This window comes from Drosophila simulans, chromosome 3L (genome assembly GCF_016746395.2).
Source record: "Drosophila simulans strain w501 chromosome 3L, Prin_Dsim_3.1, whole genome shotgun sequence".
Classification (NCBI taxonomy): Eukaryota; Metazoa; Arthropoda; class Insecta; order Diptera; family Drosophilidae; genus Drosophila; species Drosophila simulans.
The window spans coordinates 13,051,164-13,068,218 of record NC_052522.2 but is presented as its reverse complement, the minus strand read 5'-3'; the positions used below and the strand labels follow the sequence as shown (position 1 = coordinate 13,068,218).

The 17,055-nt window shown below is 43.7% G+C and overlaps 1 protein-coding gene and 1 non-coding gene across 2 annotated transcripts in view; both read right to left on the bottom strand.

The window, feature by feature from the left end:
* Positions 1-1,644: 1,644 nt before the first annotated feature.
* Trnal-aag lies at positions 1,645-1,726 on the bottom strand. The gene has a single exon. It is a non-coding gene; the product is annotated as a tRNA-Leu (tRNA).
* Positions 1,727-1,851: 125 nt separating this feature from the next.
* Positions 1,852-17,055, bottom strand: part of LOC27206295 (protein slit) — a 53,593-nt gene continuing 38,389 nt past the window's right edge. The window contains exons 4-5 of the mRNA XM_044922771.1: positions 16,576-16,791; positions 1,852-5,907 (exon numbers count right to left, since the gene is read on the bottom strand). Of these exons, the coding sequence (XP_044778706.1) occupies positions 4,176-5,780 (1,605 nt within the window). The 5' untranslated portion in view covers positions 5,781-5,907; positions 16,576-16,791 and the 3' untranslated portion in view covers positions 1,852-4,175. The remainder of the gene's footprint in view (positions 5,908-16,575; positions 16,792-17,055) is intronic.

The following is a 17,055-nucleotide window of genomic DNA, read 5'->3' as shown; positions in this document are numbered from 1 at the left end:
ACCGCATCAACGAAATATGAAATAGCACAAAAATATTATCCAGTCTGTGTATGGAAATATGGGAAAAAAATTATCATATAAATTAGCAAAGCAGACAAAATGTTTGGGGGCGAAGGTTTGAAGGGAAAGACTCCTTTTGTTTTGAAAACAATTTTCGTGGCATAAATTTTAGGGCTGGCAATTAAAAATATTTTGTTATTCTTAGTTGCTGAATACGAGAAGGGAATAAAAATGGGGTACAACTTTAATTAAATTTGATACAATGATTTGAAACAATGGGATAAGGACTGTGAGATTTTTCAGCTGTTCTCGTCGCTTTGGTATTTATATTTAAGTTTATATTCTATATATACGTCTTTGTTATATCATTTTTGTCATGGAATATATATATTTATTCTTATCTCGAAACAATTAAACTTTGATCTCTTGCGCACCTTAATTTTAAAGCGATAAACGCACATCCTTGGCAACTTGCTGGCTTCCCGTTGTCCTTAACTCGGTATCCACATATTTACGGCCGCAACAATGTGCGCCTTGTGAAACAATTTATAACTTTTGCGCTTTTGCCTAATAAGTTGGCATGTTGTGGCCAATAAGTTGCGGCAGCAGCAGCGGACATGCAGCGGAACTCGTTTCGAAACTAAATTACAAGTTCAGCAGCAACAACAGCCGCCGGCAGCGGAATAGATTCCCCATTCCCGTCGTCCTTCGAACGCCCACTTTCGCCCACTTTTCCCCCTGTCGTCCTTGCTCACCGATGCACATCTTGCCAACAAGTTGAGCGTGTTGTTGTTGCCTTAACTACTGTTAATTCTTCTAATTGTGTGTACGTTGTTTGCGTGCACTAATGTCGCATATGCACAAGCAACAACAACATCAGCAACACCAGCTGGAGGCATCCTGTGGCAGGAGGGGCATGCAAATGCGCAACTGTTTATGCCGGGGCAAACTCTGCATCTCCCACTGGATCCTCCAGCGATGGCACCGTGAGCGAAGCCCTCAGGACTTTTTATAATGTGTATAAGGTAGAGTTGATTTTAATTCATCAGCAAACCAAGATCAGTTGGGGTATTATTACTTGGAATAGTTATTAATCTAGAACATATACTACAATTCATCCTAATATCAGTTCTAAATAAGCAGATTACATATATTTCAATATTTAAAAGTTTGAAATGAAAATACTGACTAATAAAGTGTTGTTCGTGACACGTGACTCTGCTCCACCAGTTCGTTCGAAATTTCAGCATAGTGTCGCATCGCTTGACAGCTCGTGTTGCAGCAGCAGCAAGAGGGGTTGCAAAGGGCGTCGAAAAGGGTCTGTCCCTTATTAGCGCAAAACGCTGCACGTTGGGGCATGTGTGCGTGAGCGCGTGTTTTTGTTATTGTTAAATGTAATTAAATTATGCAGATGAGCGCCATGCGCTCCCACTGCAGCTTCAACTCAGTCGCTGCGGCATTAACTAAACTGCCATGGAAAAGTGTTTTTAGGTATTTGCATTTGACACCGACAAACAGTTGCCATGCCAGGCCTCCTGCGCTACTTTCCCCAAAGTGCTTGCGTCCGGAATCGTTAGCAGATTGCTGAACAACTTGCAAATTTCGGAGAAATTTAAAATTGGAAACAAAAAAAGTGCTTCCGCTTGGCAGCGGTGGGATTCGAACCCACGCCTCCGAGGAGACTGGTGCCTTAAACCAGCGCCTTAGACCGCTCGGCCACGCTACCCCCTATGTCCGGCTGGATAAAAATGTCAATGAAATGCGAAGGGCTTGCAACAAAATTGTGAAAAACACACAGATAAATTAAACATTTTTTAGGCAATAAACACAATAATTTAAAACAACACCTCGTTTATTGTTAAATTTGTTCTTTATTTGATTTTATCCTCTAGTTCTTGAACACTGTTGAATTTTCAATTTTCGTCGCGTTTGCGATTATCCATTACATTAAGAGAATTCCTTGCATGACTTGTTTTTGACTTCTTTTTTTAGTGATACGATTAGACGCTGATCCACAGATATTTTTTGCATTCGGCTACACCCTATATCTGGCTTATATTGATTTACCATTTTGTGTTTTCGCTTGTTTAACTATGCTTGTCCCTTGTAATTTGCTTAAATTGTAGTTCGAATTGATTTAATATATTTATAGTTGCGTTGTCGTATAACTAGATGAAAGATCTGCTTCGTTATGAAATATGTATATGAAATTTGCGTTTGAATAAGTTTTCAATTATATATGGTAATCTTAGCTTTTTTTTATTTGTAGGTTACTTTTAACTCCCTTGTATTGGTTTTGCAATTTGTTCCATTAAGTTGTTAAATATGTACAATTGATCAAAATTGTGGCCGACTTGTTGCAGTCAAAAGAGTAAATGAAATCAAATGCTGAAATAAAAAACCTCAGCGAACGCTGGAAAAATGATAAATTCAAAATTAAAACAATGTAAAATGTATGTTTTTTTCGAGCACAGTTACTTTTTATTTACACGCATAATTCGTATATATAGATTTACTTTGTATTTTTGTATGTTGCATAATTGCTTATTCATATTTGTGAATGCGGCGTGGAATCTACATGAATATTTCTGAGTTTTCAATAGTTATGCTATTTTCATTTTACATTGTGTAAACATCTTCTTTGTTTATTATTCCGATGAGTAGTTTATTCTTTACTGAGTCTATTAACTATAAAAATCTGTTGTATTCTTTTTAGTTTCGGCATATTTATTTCCATTTTTATTTTTAGGCTCTTTCACTGTTTTTTTGGAATATTTTGTGATAGCTTTAGGCTAAATACATACATAGTTTTAATGACTGGTGCTTAAGCGCGTAGCTTATTTGTTATATTATAAAGTAAATTAATTGCTTGCTTATTTTTTTGTTTAGAAATTGAATTTATTTTCTTTTTATGTATTTATAAAAAAGCTTTTAATTATTTACAATAATTGAACTGCTTTTAACATAACCTAAATATTAAGATCACTGTATGCAAATTAAATGGCCGATCAGCAGGATGGTAAATGTAAAATAGTTTTTATTTTTGCCCAATCCACACCGTCCGCCAAATTGTGCGCAAGATTTTCTTATATACACCTGCGATTTTCCTGCGCTTTTCCTGGTCGACAACCTCTCGAACTAAATACTAATTTATACAAAATGCTTTCTCTCGAATACACGTAACATAGGAATATACAACTAGAGTATGAATATACAGATTTACTGCGATTTTCACTTTTGAAGAAAATAAATGAAAGTGCATATAGTCCTTTGTATATCTTACTTCCCAAAACTCTCTCCAAAAGTGAGAACCGAAGCAAACCCGATTAAATTAGATCGATTCCCTTGCTTTTCAAGTTTCCTCTTTAACCCTTGTAGAAGTAATGCAGCTCGATATCCGGATCCGGCCTGGTTTTGATGATGGTGCGGCCCAAAGTGCCGCACGTCTTGGCCGGATATCAGTGGTACCGCCTCAGACTCCCGTTGTTGTTGCCCAGAGTGCCGCCGACTGCCACGCCCACTCCGCCGCCAATGCCATGATGATTGTTGTTGGACAGTGTAGACACATTGTTATTGTTGTTGAAGGATCTGCGCCCCGTGGTGTTGCCATGGATCAGGGCCATGCCCACTCCATTCCTCAGCGGCAGGGCGGGGGGTGGTGGTGTGGGCGTGGGACTGGGTGGCAAATCGTGATCCAATGGCAGCGAGTAATGCGAATTGTTGTGGATATATCCCGGTTCAGACATCGCATCACACGGCTTGGCATACACTCCTCCGTAGTGCTGATTGTGGCTCTGGTTCTGGTTGTGGTTAAAGTGGTCCTGGGTGAGACGAATACCGTTGGCAAGCGGCTGGCTATAGTGTGACAGGGTGCTCTCCTGCACCACCGGTGGTCGGTGGCGCGGCAGCGAGGTAGCATTCAGTGGCTTCCCACCGTTGCAGGCCAACAAACGCATGTCCTGCTGCGAGTGGTGCATCTTCGAGGTCGATTGTTGCTGCGCCTGTTGCTGTTGGCCATTGTTAGTCATGTAGTGAATGTGGCTGAGCTGGGCGAAGGAGTTGGAGGCTTGGTCCACGGCACTGGGCACCTGGAGCTGCTGCACGGCGCCGCTGGCGGTGCTGGCGCCACCACCACCACCCCGACCCCGCACCTGAGGCGGGGGTGGTGCTTCTAGCTAGAGCTCGGTGACCGGTATCGGCCGGCTGCTGCCAGCGAAGTAGGGATAGCCCCCAGGATGAACTCCACCGCCACCGGGAGGTGGTCGCGACATGTACTCCTCATCGGAGAAGGTCTTCTGGTATTCGCGCTCCTTACGCCCCAACGCCGAATGACCTTTCAGCATCTCCCGAATCCTGTGACGGCAGGTGTAGAGAACCAGGGCCAAAGTGGTTATCAGTGCGGCACAAGCCACCACCAGGATCCCGATGATCGCCTGCTTGCTGGCGGCTCCATGGGCACAGCCTAAAAGTGGTTCTGCCAAATGGGCCAGTGGCAAGTCCCTCAGAGCCGTTGGATAGGCGCAGATGACGGGCGCATACTGACCACTTGCATTCCTGCTGACCAGCAAATGACGCAGCCACAGAAGTCGGCAGTCACATTCAAATGGATTCTCCGAGAGATCAAGGGTTTGCAGATCAGCCCAGGGCACAAGACCTTCATCCAGGCTGCTCAACTGATTGGCCTTCAGCACCACTGTGCTCAGATGGGGTAAGCCACCCAAGGCAATGGAGGATAATTCGTTCAACTGCTTGTTACTGGAGAGGTTAAGGTGCTCCAGGTTTGTGTTTCCACTGAAGGCACCGCTCTCCACGCGTCTCAGTCGCTGGGCACCTGTCAGTTCCAAGTGCCTCAGCTCACGGAGACCCGAAAAGGCGCCCGAGGAGATCACCTCAAAGTCATTCTGGCCAATGTTTAGCTGTTCCAGGCGTCCCAATCGCTGAAAAGCTGCTGTGGGTATCGCAGGAAGGCGATTATCTGACAGATCCAAAAAGCGAAGGGACTCCAGACCCTTGAGAGCATCTCCCGAGATGTTGTGCAAGCCAGCTCCGCGCAGATCCAATCGGGTTAATCCTTTGAGATCCTGGAAAGCTCCTCCGGGAATCGTCATAAAGGAATTGGTGCCCAAATATAGTTCAGCCAGGGAATGGAGTGCCTGGAAGGTTAGTTCTCCCGGCACTGTGGTCAGTGTATTATCATCCAGATAGAGCACCCTCAAGTTGTCCAAGCCATCCAGGGCATGTGGATCGATGTGGCTGATGCGGTTCTGGCCGAGATTAAGCTCAGCGAGCTTGACCATGGGCGAAAAAGTGCGGTACTCCAGTTCGGCAATCAAGTTGCCTCTCAGATTTAAAACACTGATGGTGGACAGTCCCAGGAAGGTCTTGTTCGACACCTGGCCAATCTTATTGTGGTCCAGATGCAGCTCCTGCAATTTGGCGTGATACGCAAACGAACGTTCCGGTATGGTGAGCATGTCATTGAATGACAGATCGAGGAAAGTGAGCTGGGCATAGAACTGCATGGATGAGTCGATGGTCTTCAGTTTGTTATTCTTGATCACCAGCCGCTGGATGGCGGGATTCAGGGCGATGGGCAGGACGTCCAGCGTTCCCTCGCCGCAATTGACCATCAGGGTGTCGTCGTCGCACTCGCAGCCATTCGGGCAGTTGGCCAAACCCAGGGCCACTGGCAATGTGGCCAAAACCAGGCACAGGCAGAGGCTAAAAGCCTGGCCAAGATGGGGAGCCAACGACATGGTAATTGCCCGTCGTCTGCTCATTACACGCTCACTGTCTTTTGGCTCTTTGCACTCGTCGTCGCTTCGTTTGTGCCGCTCTCCTTTTCTACGTTAACTACGTTCTGGCCAAGTTCGCCAATGGCTTTCCAGTCCAGACTCCGGCATTCGCCTGCAAATAGATGAAGGAAACAAAAAGGTGCGGGGTTAGCCGGGCTTCGCTTTAAATTGATTTTCCATTAGAGTTCAAAATTGCTTGGCTTTTGGATTTCCATTGGATTTGGCAGCTGCAGAGCTGCAGAGCAATCGCATTGCCCCCGTCGGGAGTTAATCGGTAGTTTTGTGGATTACTTTCAGCTCCAGCCCTCCATACACCCCCCACACTCTCCCCGAAGTGTACCCCCATTTGACTGTCGGGCAGTAAACAAATGAAGACAATTTAAATGGCCACGGCCTGGACATTAGGAACGGAATTAGCGACTGGCTAAAAGCAAATGGAAGTTGTTTCGAGTTTCACTTTAACAGTTGCCTGCCAGTCTGCTGCAGACCTAATGGCTGCCAGGCAGTTTAGCTTGAATTGGATCGGAACTCTGGGGTTGGGTTATCGATTGAATGGATGGAAGCAGATTGCACGGAACCGCACGATTTCCTCAGGAATTCTTCATTAAATCTGAAGTACACACTCCATGATTTACTACAGAGAGAACTGGCTAATATTTATAAATATCAACCTATGCAGTTTATTTAAAATGGCTTTAATAATATTTTAGTCATTTGAACACCAAAACCATGTAACATTGCCAAAGTCTGTTTCTTAACCCGGCCAAGTCGGCACACATGTCAGACAAAGGGCCAACGCCAGCAACCCTTTGTGTCAACTGGCAGGTCCCCAAAGTCAGACCCTGGCCCCAAAACTCAACCCCCATTTAAGCCCGGTTGCCTTAAAGCTACCACTTCCCAATGGATCTCCAAACAGGCCAAAGATATGCCGCATAGTTGGGGCCAAACTTAAAAAACAACTTGCACTTTGTTTGCTTTGGGGACATTTATCAGCTCCGGGGCTGATGGGCAACATTGGACGGAGGTGGAGGAGCTGGGATCTGGGATCTGGGGACAACTGGCAAAACAAAACTTAATTTAGCGCGGCAACTGCGAGAAGTTCAAGGATGGGGCCCCGAAAAAGGATATCGGCACTGGGCTCCCCAAACGGGCCATAAAATAAATAAAACAAAGGCGAAATTCTTCTTTCCTTTGTTGTTTTTTTTTTTTCAGAGGATGGGAGAAGGCTAAAAAAGACAAAGGATGTATCGTCCCCCTTTTTCATATTTTTCAACTTTACGCAGCGTGGGCGTGGCTGGGCCCCAAAGGCGCTATGAAAATAATCATAGATGTGGGTCAAAACTTCAGAGCGGCGGGGAGCGGTCTTGGTCCTCCCCCCTCCGACCAAAAGGATATAACTTCCATCCCCTGGAACTCTCGCTTTTTATTATGTAAATATGACATAAACACCCGGGAGCAGCCATCATCATACGAACGAAGGCCACAAAAAATGGCACTCGTGGAGGGTCCTTCCTGGCCTTATCCTGGTCCCAGTTCCGACTCCTCATCATTATCATGCATATGCCATAAAGCAACTTGTTGAGGCAGGGATCTCCGCCTCGAAGAACAAACAACCGACAACATTTTCGGGCGAATAAAAACAACTGTGAAGTTTTTCCTTTGTATATGCCGCCAGCCCAGCTGCTTGAAATGCATATGGCTGATGATGATGGGTATGGGAAAAAATCATATTTAAATTGCTAAAATCCTGTTAAATGGCCAACGCGATACCGCAGGCCTGGTTTCAATGAGCTCACAGCCACGACCTGTCGAGAAGTTTAGAAGTTATCAGTAGGGTTAGGATGGGTCGAGTGCTTTTCCTCACCAAAGGTTATGAGCTAAGGTGGCATATATGGAGTGAGAATCTCTGATAACGCTCCTTGTGGGTTATATACTTAAAAATTTTAAATACACCCACAATAATATGATTACAGGATTTATCTCTATGTCTTGCCATTACAATTTAACAATGTGCTAACTAACGATTTAGTTTATGCGCAGATTGCGGTAGACTAAAAAAGGCTTTGAAATAAAACACTATAGCTACTCTTTAGCTGTTGTTTAATTAAATTCTTTACAGAGCTCTACTGACTAAAAAGCACTGGTCGAACTACCCCATGGATGCGATGCAGCTATTTAAATTGTCACCCAAAGTTTCCCTTCTCCCCTGGCAACCTTTCAATCCCCATCCATTGAAAGTATGCCCTTAATATTTTATGGTCTGGCGCTGAGATTTTATTCGGTTGCTTTTGTTGCCTTTTCAGGACATTTTTATTTGGTTTGCTGCTGTTGCTGAACTCATTTATTAGTTCCGTTCGTGTCCGACTTGCACTTTTTGACCCCTCTCGGTCACTTTTCCCCGCCCATGACTATATCTTTTCGACCATTGTTGCAAAATGTTTGCCATTGGAACTTTGTACAGTGAACAAAAATTAGAAAGTAGCACTATTTAGTCATTATATTATTTTTGATAATATTTGATTTACATAAGTATACATATGTTACATACTCTAATGAAAGTTCTTCTTTTCGTTCCTATAACAATTCCTAATATAAATCCAAATGTGCTGATCATTGCCATCACAGTAAGCAATTTAATTTAAGGAATTTATATGACCTTTAAGAAATCTATATATAGCTCCTGAATATAGCATTGATTTTCTTTGAGTGGTAGCGAGTCCAACAGCCTTGCGGCCATGGCCCAAAAAGAAGGGGGGTTGCGGGTGGACAAACCTCTTTTTATTGTATCTGTCTGGTGCCGTTTTCTGGTCCGTCTTTTGTAGGTTTTTGGTCCCCGGATTTTGGTTTTGCTTTTGCTTTGGCCCAGCGCTATGACTTCCGCTTCACTGCCCCGCCCACCAGCCACCCCCTTTTAACACTTTCTGTTGTTGCTTTTTGTTTAGTCTAGAGATTGTTTTTTTTTTTTGCTTTTTGAAATTTTGCCAGCACAAAAAAGAATCATTTGCCACAACTTTTCTGTTGCAGTTGGTGGAAATTGCTAAATAAATGCATGTTTCTGATTTAATGGTAGACAAAAAAAAAAAGTGGGGGGAAATGGAAAAGAGTTGGCAAGTACAGTTGTGCCCGTGGCGAACTCAGTTTTCCCCTTTTATCTGTGGCGGGCGGAAAAAGTTTGACGGTGCTTAAAAATAGCATCGGAATCGACGGGTCCATAATGGTTTCCAGGTTTCAGCTGGCCTGGCCCAATTTCCTTCTTCCTCCCGTTTTCCACCGGGCCCCCCTTTACACAAAAAACTTGCTCAACTCGAGCCATCAACGTCGGCAATAAACTTCAACTTTGCCTGTTTGCCAAATGTTTAATATTTCAAAGTAACGCCAGCCAATATCCTAAAACCTTAAACCAGAAACCCCCGGGGCCCACAAAAAGAAAAACCCCTTCCCTGGGCGTTATTTATATGACAATTTCGCTTGAGCGCGCGTTAAAATATCGCCGACAATATTTTATGCTCAATGCCTTGGCTCATGTTTTGCCAACAGCCCCCCCTCTCTCCCTTCACCCTACCACCCGTCCAGCCGCCCCACACGAGAGTCCTGTACCGCCCGGCAACGCCCCCATCCGTTTGCTATGATAAACTTGGCAAATTTATCCTGCTTTGTGCCATACGTCTTTTGGCACAGTTTCCGCTCGAGACATGTGCCGAGCTGCCTCCACCCGATTTGCACTATTTGCACAGTTTACAGTTTCAGTTTTAGCAGCTACGACTTCTTCGACTTCGACGAGATACTTTTTGTGTGCATCTGCAAGATACTTTTTCCTGCCGACGCGGGCAGACCAAATATTTGCCATCGCAGGGAGACAAAACAAAGACATGGCAGGCTCACGCACAGCCAGCTCCAAATTGGAAGCGGTATTTGGGGCACCGCCGTGGCAACCAGCATCCAGCATCCAGCAGCACCACCCACTCAACCAACCAACCACCCAGCCACCTAGTTCCCCAGTGGAGGCCAAAGCTGAAGGCTGTGTGCCAGTGAAAGTCGCCGCGGCAACAGCCACTCGTCTGTGAAATAGAAAACGAAACAATAGATGGGTGGTTTCTGTATCTGAGTGGGTGGGTGGGGCGTAACAGCTTACAGAGAGTGGCCGCCAGGGGGCGCTTGCCAATTGCGCATCGTCACACATGTTACTTCAATTTTCAGTAATGGTAATCGGGCACAAGTTTCAGTCCCATTCCTATTCTCCATTCCACATTCACTGCCCCACTCACCCAACCGCCCACTCCTCCAATCAGCAATTGAATCGGGCTTGGGCTTGGATTTCGATTCGGAATTTGGCGCACGAACTGAACGCTTTCTGCTTCTCCATTTCTGCAGCTGATTTGTGTTTATGAACCGCAAAAGCTACACGGATATGGAGTAGATGTGATTGGGAAAAGGGGCACACTATAATCAGCTCGGAGAAGCTAATTTTAGGGGGAGTCAGGTTTAATGGATACATGTGTGCGGGGCCACTTTCAAGTGCTGAAAAAGAACTTGTTGTGGGTAAGATGCACATGGGAGAGGTGAGGTGACCTCAATTCGAGTACTTGTGTTAAAACTGGAGTTAAGTACAAGAAAAGATTAGATTAATCTAAGGCGCTATGTTTCTAAATGTTATACCACAAGTTTTAATTAATTTTTCAAACAAATATCTCCCAGGAAAGGTGAAAATGCTATCGATTGCCCAGCAAAATATTGTTTAATAAATTATCAATGCATAATTATAGGTCCGAAACATAATATGCCTTAATGCATTGTTGAAATTTCCACTAGGTTATCAGGCAAAAGTTTTACTCTACTTTCTAAATTTCCAAAACTGTCTGGTGGTCACTTCCACACCTCCAGGGGATTCCCCCACTTGGCATTCTCCGGATGTAATCCATTGCAGGTTCAACACCCCGAAATGAGCGGTTAAAGAGGCGCCCCAGTGAGTTGGCTCATTTGCTGGTTCTGTTCTGGCTGTTCGGTGATGGTGGGAAGATGTCCCCAGCCGGTAATCTCCTCTGCCCGCCATATTATCCGCCAAACAACAGGAGCAATGCGGCGCTTCGGATTCAAAAAGTATTTTATGGCCCCCTTGAACATTGAGACTAGGCGACGGCGACGGCGTTGAAGACCGCGGTGGTTGGGAAAAACCGGAGGATGACAAAGAGGATGATGTCGACGACAAGCCAAGAATTTGGCAAAGTTGGAACTACGACGATGCTTTTATGGCATAATTCCTAGCACCTCCATCGCCGTTGCCCGCATCGCTGTTTGTTTTTACAGCCTGGCCAAAAAGTTGGCCGAAAGACGAAGAGAACGAGCGAGAATTGGCACTGCAAGAAAGTAAAGAGTAATACCCAAAGCAGTCATAAAGTAAACCAAATATTTTACATATAAACGACCGCAAGACGACGTCGTCGTGGAGGTTTTCTCCTCGGCCCCAGACGACGTCGCCATTTTAGCCATAATTTCCTAGCCATCTCGTTTGCCGTGGCTTTTCTCCCTTGGCTTTCTGCCCAGAAAGCGGCGACAGCCGAAAGTAGGTAAAAAAGTTTCGCCCATCGACCTTGCCATCCAGCAGTGCCCGCCCTTTTAGCACTTCCGTGTCTGGGAGTTTAAAGCCAAGACAAAGTTATATGTGGCAGACAATAAATCCCGAGCTATTGATCCTTGCTATATGTCTTAAACAAATTTATACGGCAAGCGGAAAACTAACCCATATATCCCAGACTTATTCAGGAATCTAGAGCAGAGTGGGGTGTGCCCTTTCTTTTTTTTGATAAACGCGCATATGGCGCCATTACAGCATGTCGAACATAAACTTTGCCAGCGAATGCAGATGGCGGGAAGACCCACAAAAAAAGGGGGCTTTGGACTCGGTTTCTAGGTTCCGGCAGACCATTTAGCGTCGAGGGCTTTAAAATTAAGGCGCGATAGTGGAGGTTTTACTACAAACATGGCTTAGGCAAGTTGAGACATAAATTCTGTGTATGGAGTGGAGTGGAGTTGGAAGGAAGAAGGAGGTGGTTCACTGAGGTTGCCAGAAAATGGTGGGTTTAAGGAGCACTTTGGGCAGACTAGAGACGGAGCAAATAAAATGGTTCGATATCAGTGAGTTCAAGAATAAGCAGCCAGTTGGCAGATGCATTTTTACAATGTAATAGGTTAAAAATGTAAGAAACTTTAATTACTTTAAAGACAGTGGAAGTATGATTCGATAGGATTTTGTGAAAAGAAAAAAATCTACGTATAGTTTATTATAGAAAACTCTTATATATTATATTAGTAGCAGAGGTTATTTAATGGATCTCAATCCACTGCCATCACCACCCCCATTTTCATACTGATGTGTGCACAGGACTTAGGACCATTAGGAAGCCTCGTAACTCTAGAACCCAGGATCCTTTTGACCAAACTCTCATTTCAAGTGCCGAAAAGTTTGCCGAGCTTCTAAGCCAAAGCAAATTAAATTGGCATTGCCAAGGCAAAATGATTTTTTCTGCTGCCGCTTTCGTTTCTTTTCTCCATTAGATGGGATAAAGTTGGCCAAATTTGGCCATCATTTCTGCTGCCGCTTATCGACAAAAGTCAGCAAGCAGATCGGATTTGTATTTAAATTAAGCATTAAATAGTGAAAAGGTAAAGGGCGCTAAATGAAAACGAGCCAACTTGATAAGGACGAAAATGAATGCACTTGAGAAAAATTCTGTACTCCTATTGTTAATCTCATTGATATCCTTGGTGAAAAGGAATCTTAAATTTTAAATTATGTTAAAATATTTATTATTGTACATTAGTTTTAAATTAATTTATAATTATCCTCTGAATTGTCAACAATTTTCGGCATTGTTTCTAACATTTTCCGCTGTAAAAAGGACTTGGGGCTTGAGCTCCTTACAACGGCATTTGCTGACAGGCATTAGGAAAGGACTATTCGCGACAATGCCTTCCCCCCTCCACCCCTTTGTTGCTGACTCAACAGAAGCAGAAGGAAGTTGGGTGGTTGGTGGTGCTTAGGTCATGGATGGTGGGTGGTGTTTGGTGCATACCTGCAGCTGGACTTAGTGGCCTGGACAGCAGCGCTTCCGCTTCCATGTCGTGGCCCATAAATCTTTTGCAAAATCGCGGACGGGCGCAAAGTGCACCACAAAATGGTGAAAATTGCACGGCAAGGATATAGCAAAGGGAAAGGGAAAGAGACAGCCGGAGTAGAAGAGCGAGACAAGGATCTAAGCGGGCAGCTTACACTGCTCCACTCGGTTTGGGGTTAACTGGGGTCCTGGCTGCTCTTTCAGTTTCGCTCGGGTTTAGTTGGCTGTGCGTAAATTTAGTGCCCTGGAAATTTAGTTTCACAGTTGCGGTGATTTACTCGGCCGCTGTCCTACGAAAAAACGAACACAGTGTGGCAGGAGTATCAAGGTAATTTCAAATTTGTAAATAATATATTAGTGGAAAACCGCTAGCTTTAGTGAAAGTTAAATATTACATTGCTTTTTGGCAAAATTGGTTACTTTTTTTTTGGTTCAACGAGAGATAGGAGTTGAGATTTGGCGCACTAGTAATTCGCTCTTCATTCCACTGTGCATTTAAAATGTTCCATATTGTTTGCATTAGCTTTTAAATTTCCACGCTCAACATTGTACGGCCATGAAGTACAAAAAAGTATAAAATAAGTCTCAACTTTTTGCCTACTGCCCCGTGCTCTTCCCCTTCCCCCATCGGCGCTGCGTTCCCCGGTGAATTTAACATGAGGCAAGGCCGTTGGGAGGTGGGTTTTGGTGGGCGGTGGGTGCAGCGGGACAGCGACACATGTGTGCAGAACTCTACGTGGCTGAAGGCGATGGTGAGGGGGGTCTGAATGGGAAGGGGCACGGAGTGTGTGGCAAGGGGCAGCGTGGTTTTTTGCTTTAAGCAGCACCATTGTTTATGCTCCGTGCTCAAAGCGAGCGGGAACGAGAAGTAGATAACTACACAAAGAAAAATAATATAATATAATTATATATTCCACCACAAAACACATATAGAAGAAATGATAAGCACTTCTTACGATATCACTACATAACATATATTGTCATACTGTCTAAGTAGCAATCATCATGAGCTAATAGGTATGAGCTTCTAGCTTGAATGCAAAATTTCTTATTTGTGACAATCTAGCGTACCCGGGTTTTCTCTCAGTGCAAGAATGGCGAGAGCTAACCAGACTCATTTAAAGAGAGACCCCGAGACATGAGTTAAGTGCGATGGCGAAATTTATGCGAAGAATGCAGCAGCAATATGTGCAACGGCAGCAGCAGCAGCAGCAACTCTGCAACACTGCAACAGCAGCAGCAGCAGCAACATCAAGTGAACCACATGGTCGGCAAGCATTTTTCTTCGTCCTGTTTGTTTTTGGCATCCCGTACTGGCTGGCAGCACCCAAAAAAGGACCAACAGGGGCAGCAGGACGATATTTTTCCTCATTTTTTCCTGGCCGGTGAATAATGCTTAACGTGTGCGTCTGTGTGTGCTGGAGACAGGAAAAGTATTTGCGAGTGAAAAGTCTGCAGTTGCCTGTGTGATGTGTGAATAAGTAAGCTTTGTAAGAAGTTTTTCATTTCCCGCTTTTTCCTCTTTGTCCGCCGCCGCTCATCTCATCTCTCATTCGCCACCATTCTCGGCAATTTTTCAGTTTTCCCCCATTGTTTCAAAGGGAATCGCGTTGGCTGGAAAGAAGGGGCACGGTGGCTAGGCATACGGAAACTTAATAAGATTTTAATTGAAGCGCAAGAATTTAATTAATTTAATTATGAATACATAAGCTGAAGACGGCCAGAGGAATGATATATGTATTTATGTGGAGGAAGACGCGGAGCGCAAAAATACTTGGTCGCTGAGGAATGCAATAAAATGGCAGATTTGATTAAATCATTTAACATTTTTAAGAAAACCCAAAGGGGTGAATTCCCATAAGATTTCTTAAGAATAAATTATCTAGAAATATGGTGAGGAAATCATAAAAGAGGGAACGTATTTTCCTTTGTTATACAAAAAAAGAAAAGTCGATATTTAAGGACTAAAACCTAAGCACTCAATATTTAATGATACACCTAAACACGCCATAATAACTTATCATATATTCAGTGATATCTGTAGTGTATTGTAAGTCAACACAAAAGTCACGTTCTGGAGCGGCTTTGTCAGCTAAATTCGATGAGCGCGTTTCAGGGGCTGTTTTAAACGCGTTGCCATGGCTCAGTATTTACTTTTTTAGCGCGTTTGCAAGTTGCCATACAAAAAATACATTTTAACTTCCGCATTCTGAATTGAATGAGTGAGTGCATTGGCCTGGGCAAGCGAAGAAGGAGAATTGCGTGACAATTATGTTGCACATGCCAGAGTGTCTACTGTTGTCTAGTTAGATCTGCGAACCCGTCATTCCTTGACTTAATTAAAACCAGACTTTTCGCCGGACGGCGAGTCATTAATTTAATTACTGCTTTCAATTAAATGCGAACGAAATGCCATCCTCAAAGGCAAGTGCAGCTGCATAAATCAATTGATTTGGCTCGCATGTCTTCTATATCATCGTCATTGAGCTTGATTCATTCATTTGAACACTTGTACATCTGTTCGCCCATGTTCGTTTATCAATTATTGCTTTTCCGAAAACGGGGAGGGCAAAATCAACAGACTTTTCCCCTGCACAGTTGACCGACTTTGAGTTATTGTTGCTGCGCGCAGCTTGTTTTGTTTGATTTTCATTAAGTGCAGCCCCCTTGCAGTTTTGAGATCTTGTTGCAACTTCCCAGTTGCAAGTTGCCAGTTGCCAGTTGCCGGTTGCTGTTGCAATTACTTGCGTCATTAAACCGGCGACCATTCAGCCCAAGTTCTTGGGTTCGAGTTCGAGTTCTCCCCGGGTCATTCTCCTGATCCCTTGGGTGATTTATATTACTTTGCCAAGTTTTCACAGTCGCCAACGATTTTCAATTGAGTTGCCCGCTCGCTCTGTTTTGCCAACATTAACAACTTGCAATTAGTGTGCATATGTTGCTGCTGCTGCCGCTGGATTTAAGTAGTTCTGGTTAACCCCAAAAAGGCACGTAATTTGCGCAGTCAAAGTCCCAGTGGTTGGGTAAAAGTTTGGAAAACTTGTATTTGATTACTTGGAGGAATTAAAAAATAAATGGGAGCAGACTTAAGGAATCAAGGAATAACTAAGAAACCGTTTAGTCCATAACTATACATTTAAGTTTTAAATTATGTAATTTTTCCATCTCATATGCATTATTGATATATGCAATAGATTGAAATATTGATAGCTCATATAAATATCGTTTTTTATTCATTTTTTCGTATCCAATTACAATCAACACAGTTGGTGCACAGTCTGGTTTACTATTTGTATGATAAGGCTTAATTCATAAGCCCCTTAACATAACAAATCCTAACCGTAATCCTCAAATATCAATGCATTTGCTAAAAAACCAAACTGAATCCGAAACCAAAAAACTCGCAACGAAACGGTGAAAAAACGCAGCGGCGACAAAAACCGCGCAAACTCGTCAGGCGGCGCGTTTAAAACCGCAATGCGACAGCAGAAACGCAGGTGGGGCTGGAAAATGCCGAGGGGGATGGAGAGAGGCTTAGGATTGACAGGGAGCTGTGCCCAATTAATTGTTGGATTTAGCAGAAAATGAAATGGAATAAGTGACGACATCAATGCGAATTAAAATTATTGTCGCCGGTGTTGTAATGCAATCAGTTTCGATTTGATTACCTTTAATTGACTTTTCAGCACCGTTGAATCAGCAGCGACTGCGGCGTCGGCAGAGGCGCAGCGTCATCAGCATTTAACACTTTTTGCCGCCGCTCATTAACAATTCAAACTGTGTGCTTTTGACCCACTCCGACTGCCTGGTGGCTTAATTTATTTTATTAAATTCAATTCCAATGCCGGAACTTGTTGTCAAACATATTGTTGATGGAGGGCCGCCTGCAACGAGAGAAATGTGCAAAAAACCATAAATTATTTAATCCAGCTGCAGCGGCATCGTAAATTGTTAATAATATGGCAAAGAGGTTTGTATGTCGGCAATTTATGATTTGCTTAAAATATTCATTTAAATGCTTTCCGAGTAAAATCGCTCTGGGGACACTCACTTTTTACATAATATCCATATTTTTTGCGCGATCCATTTTTTTTCCCAGCAATTTTCTTTTATAATTTCAATTTTAATTATTTATTTATACATCTGCC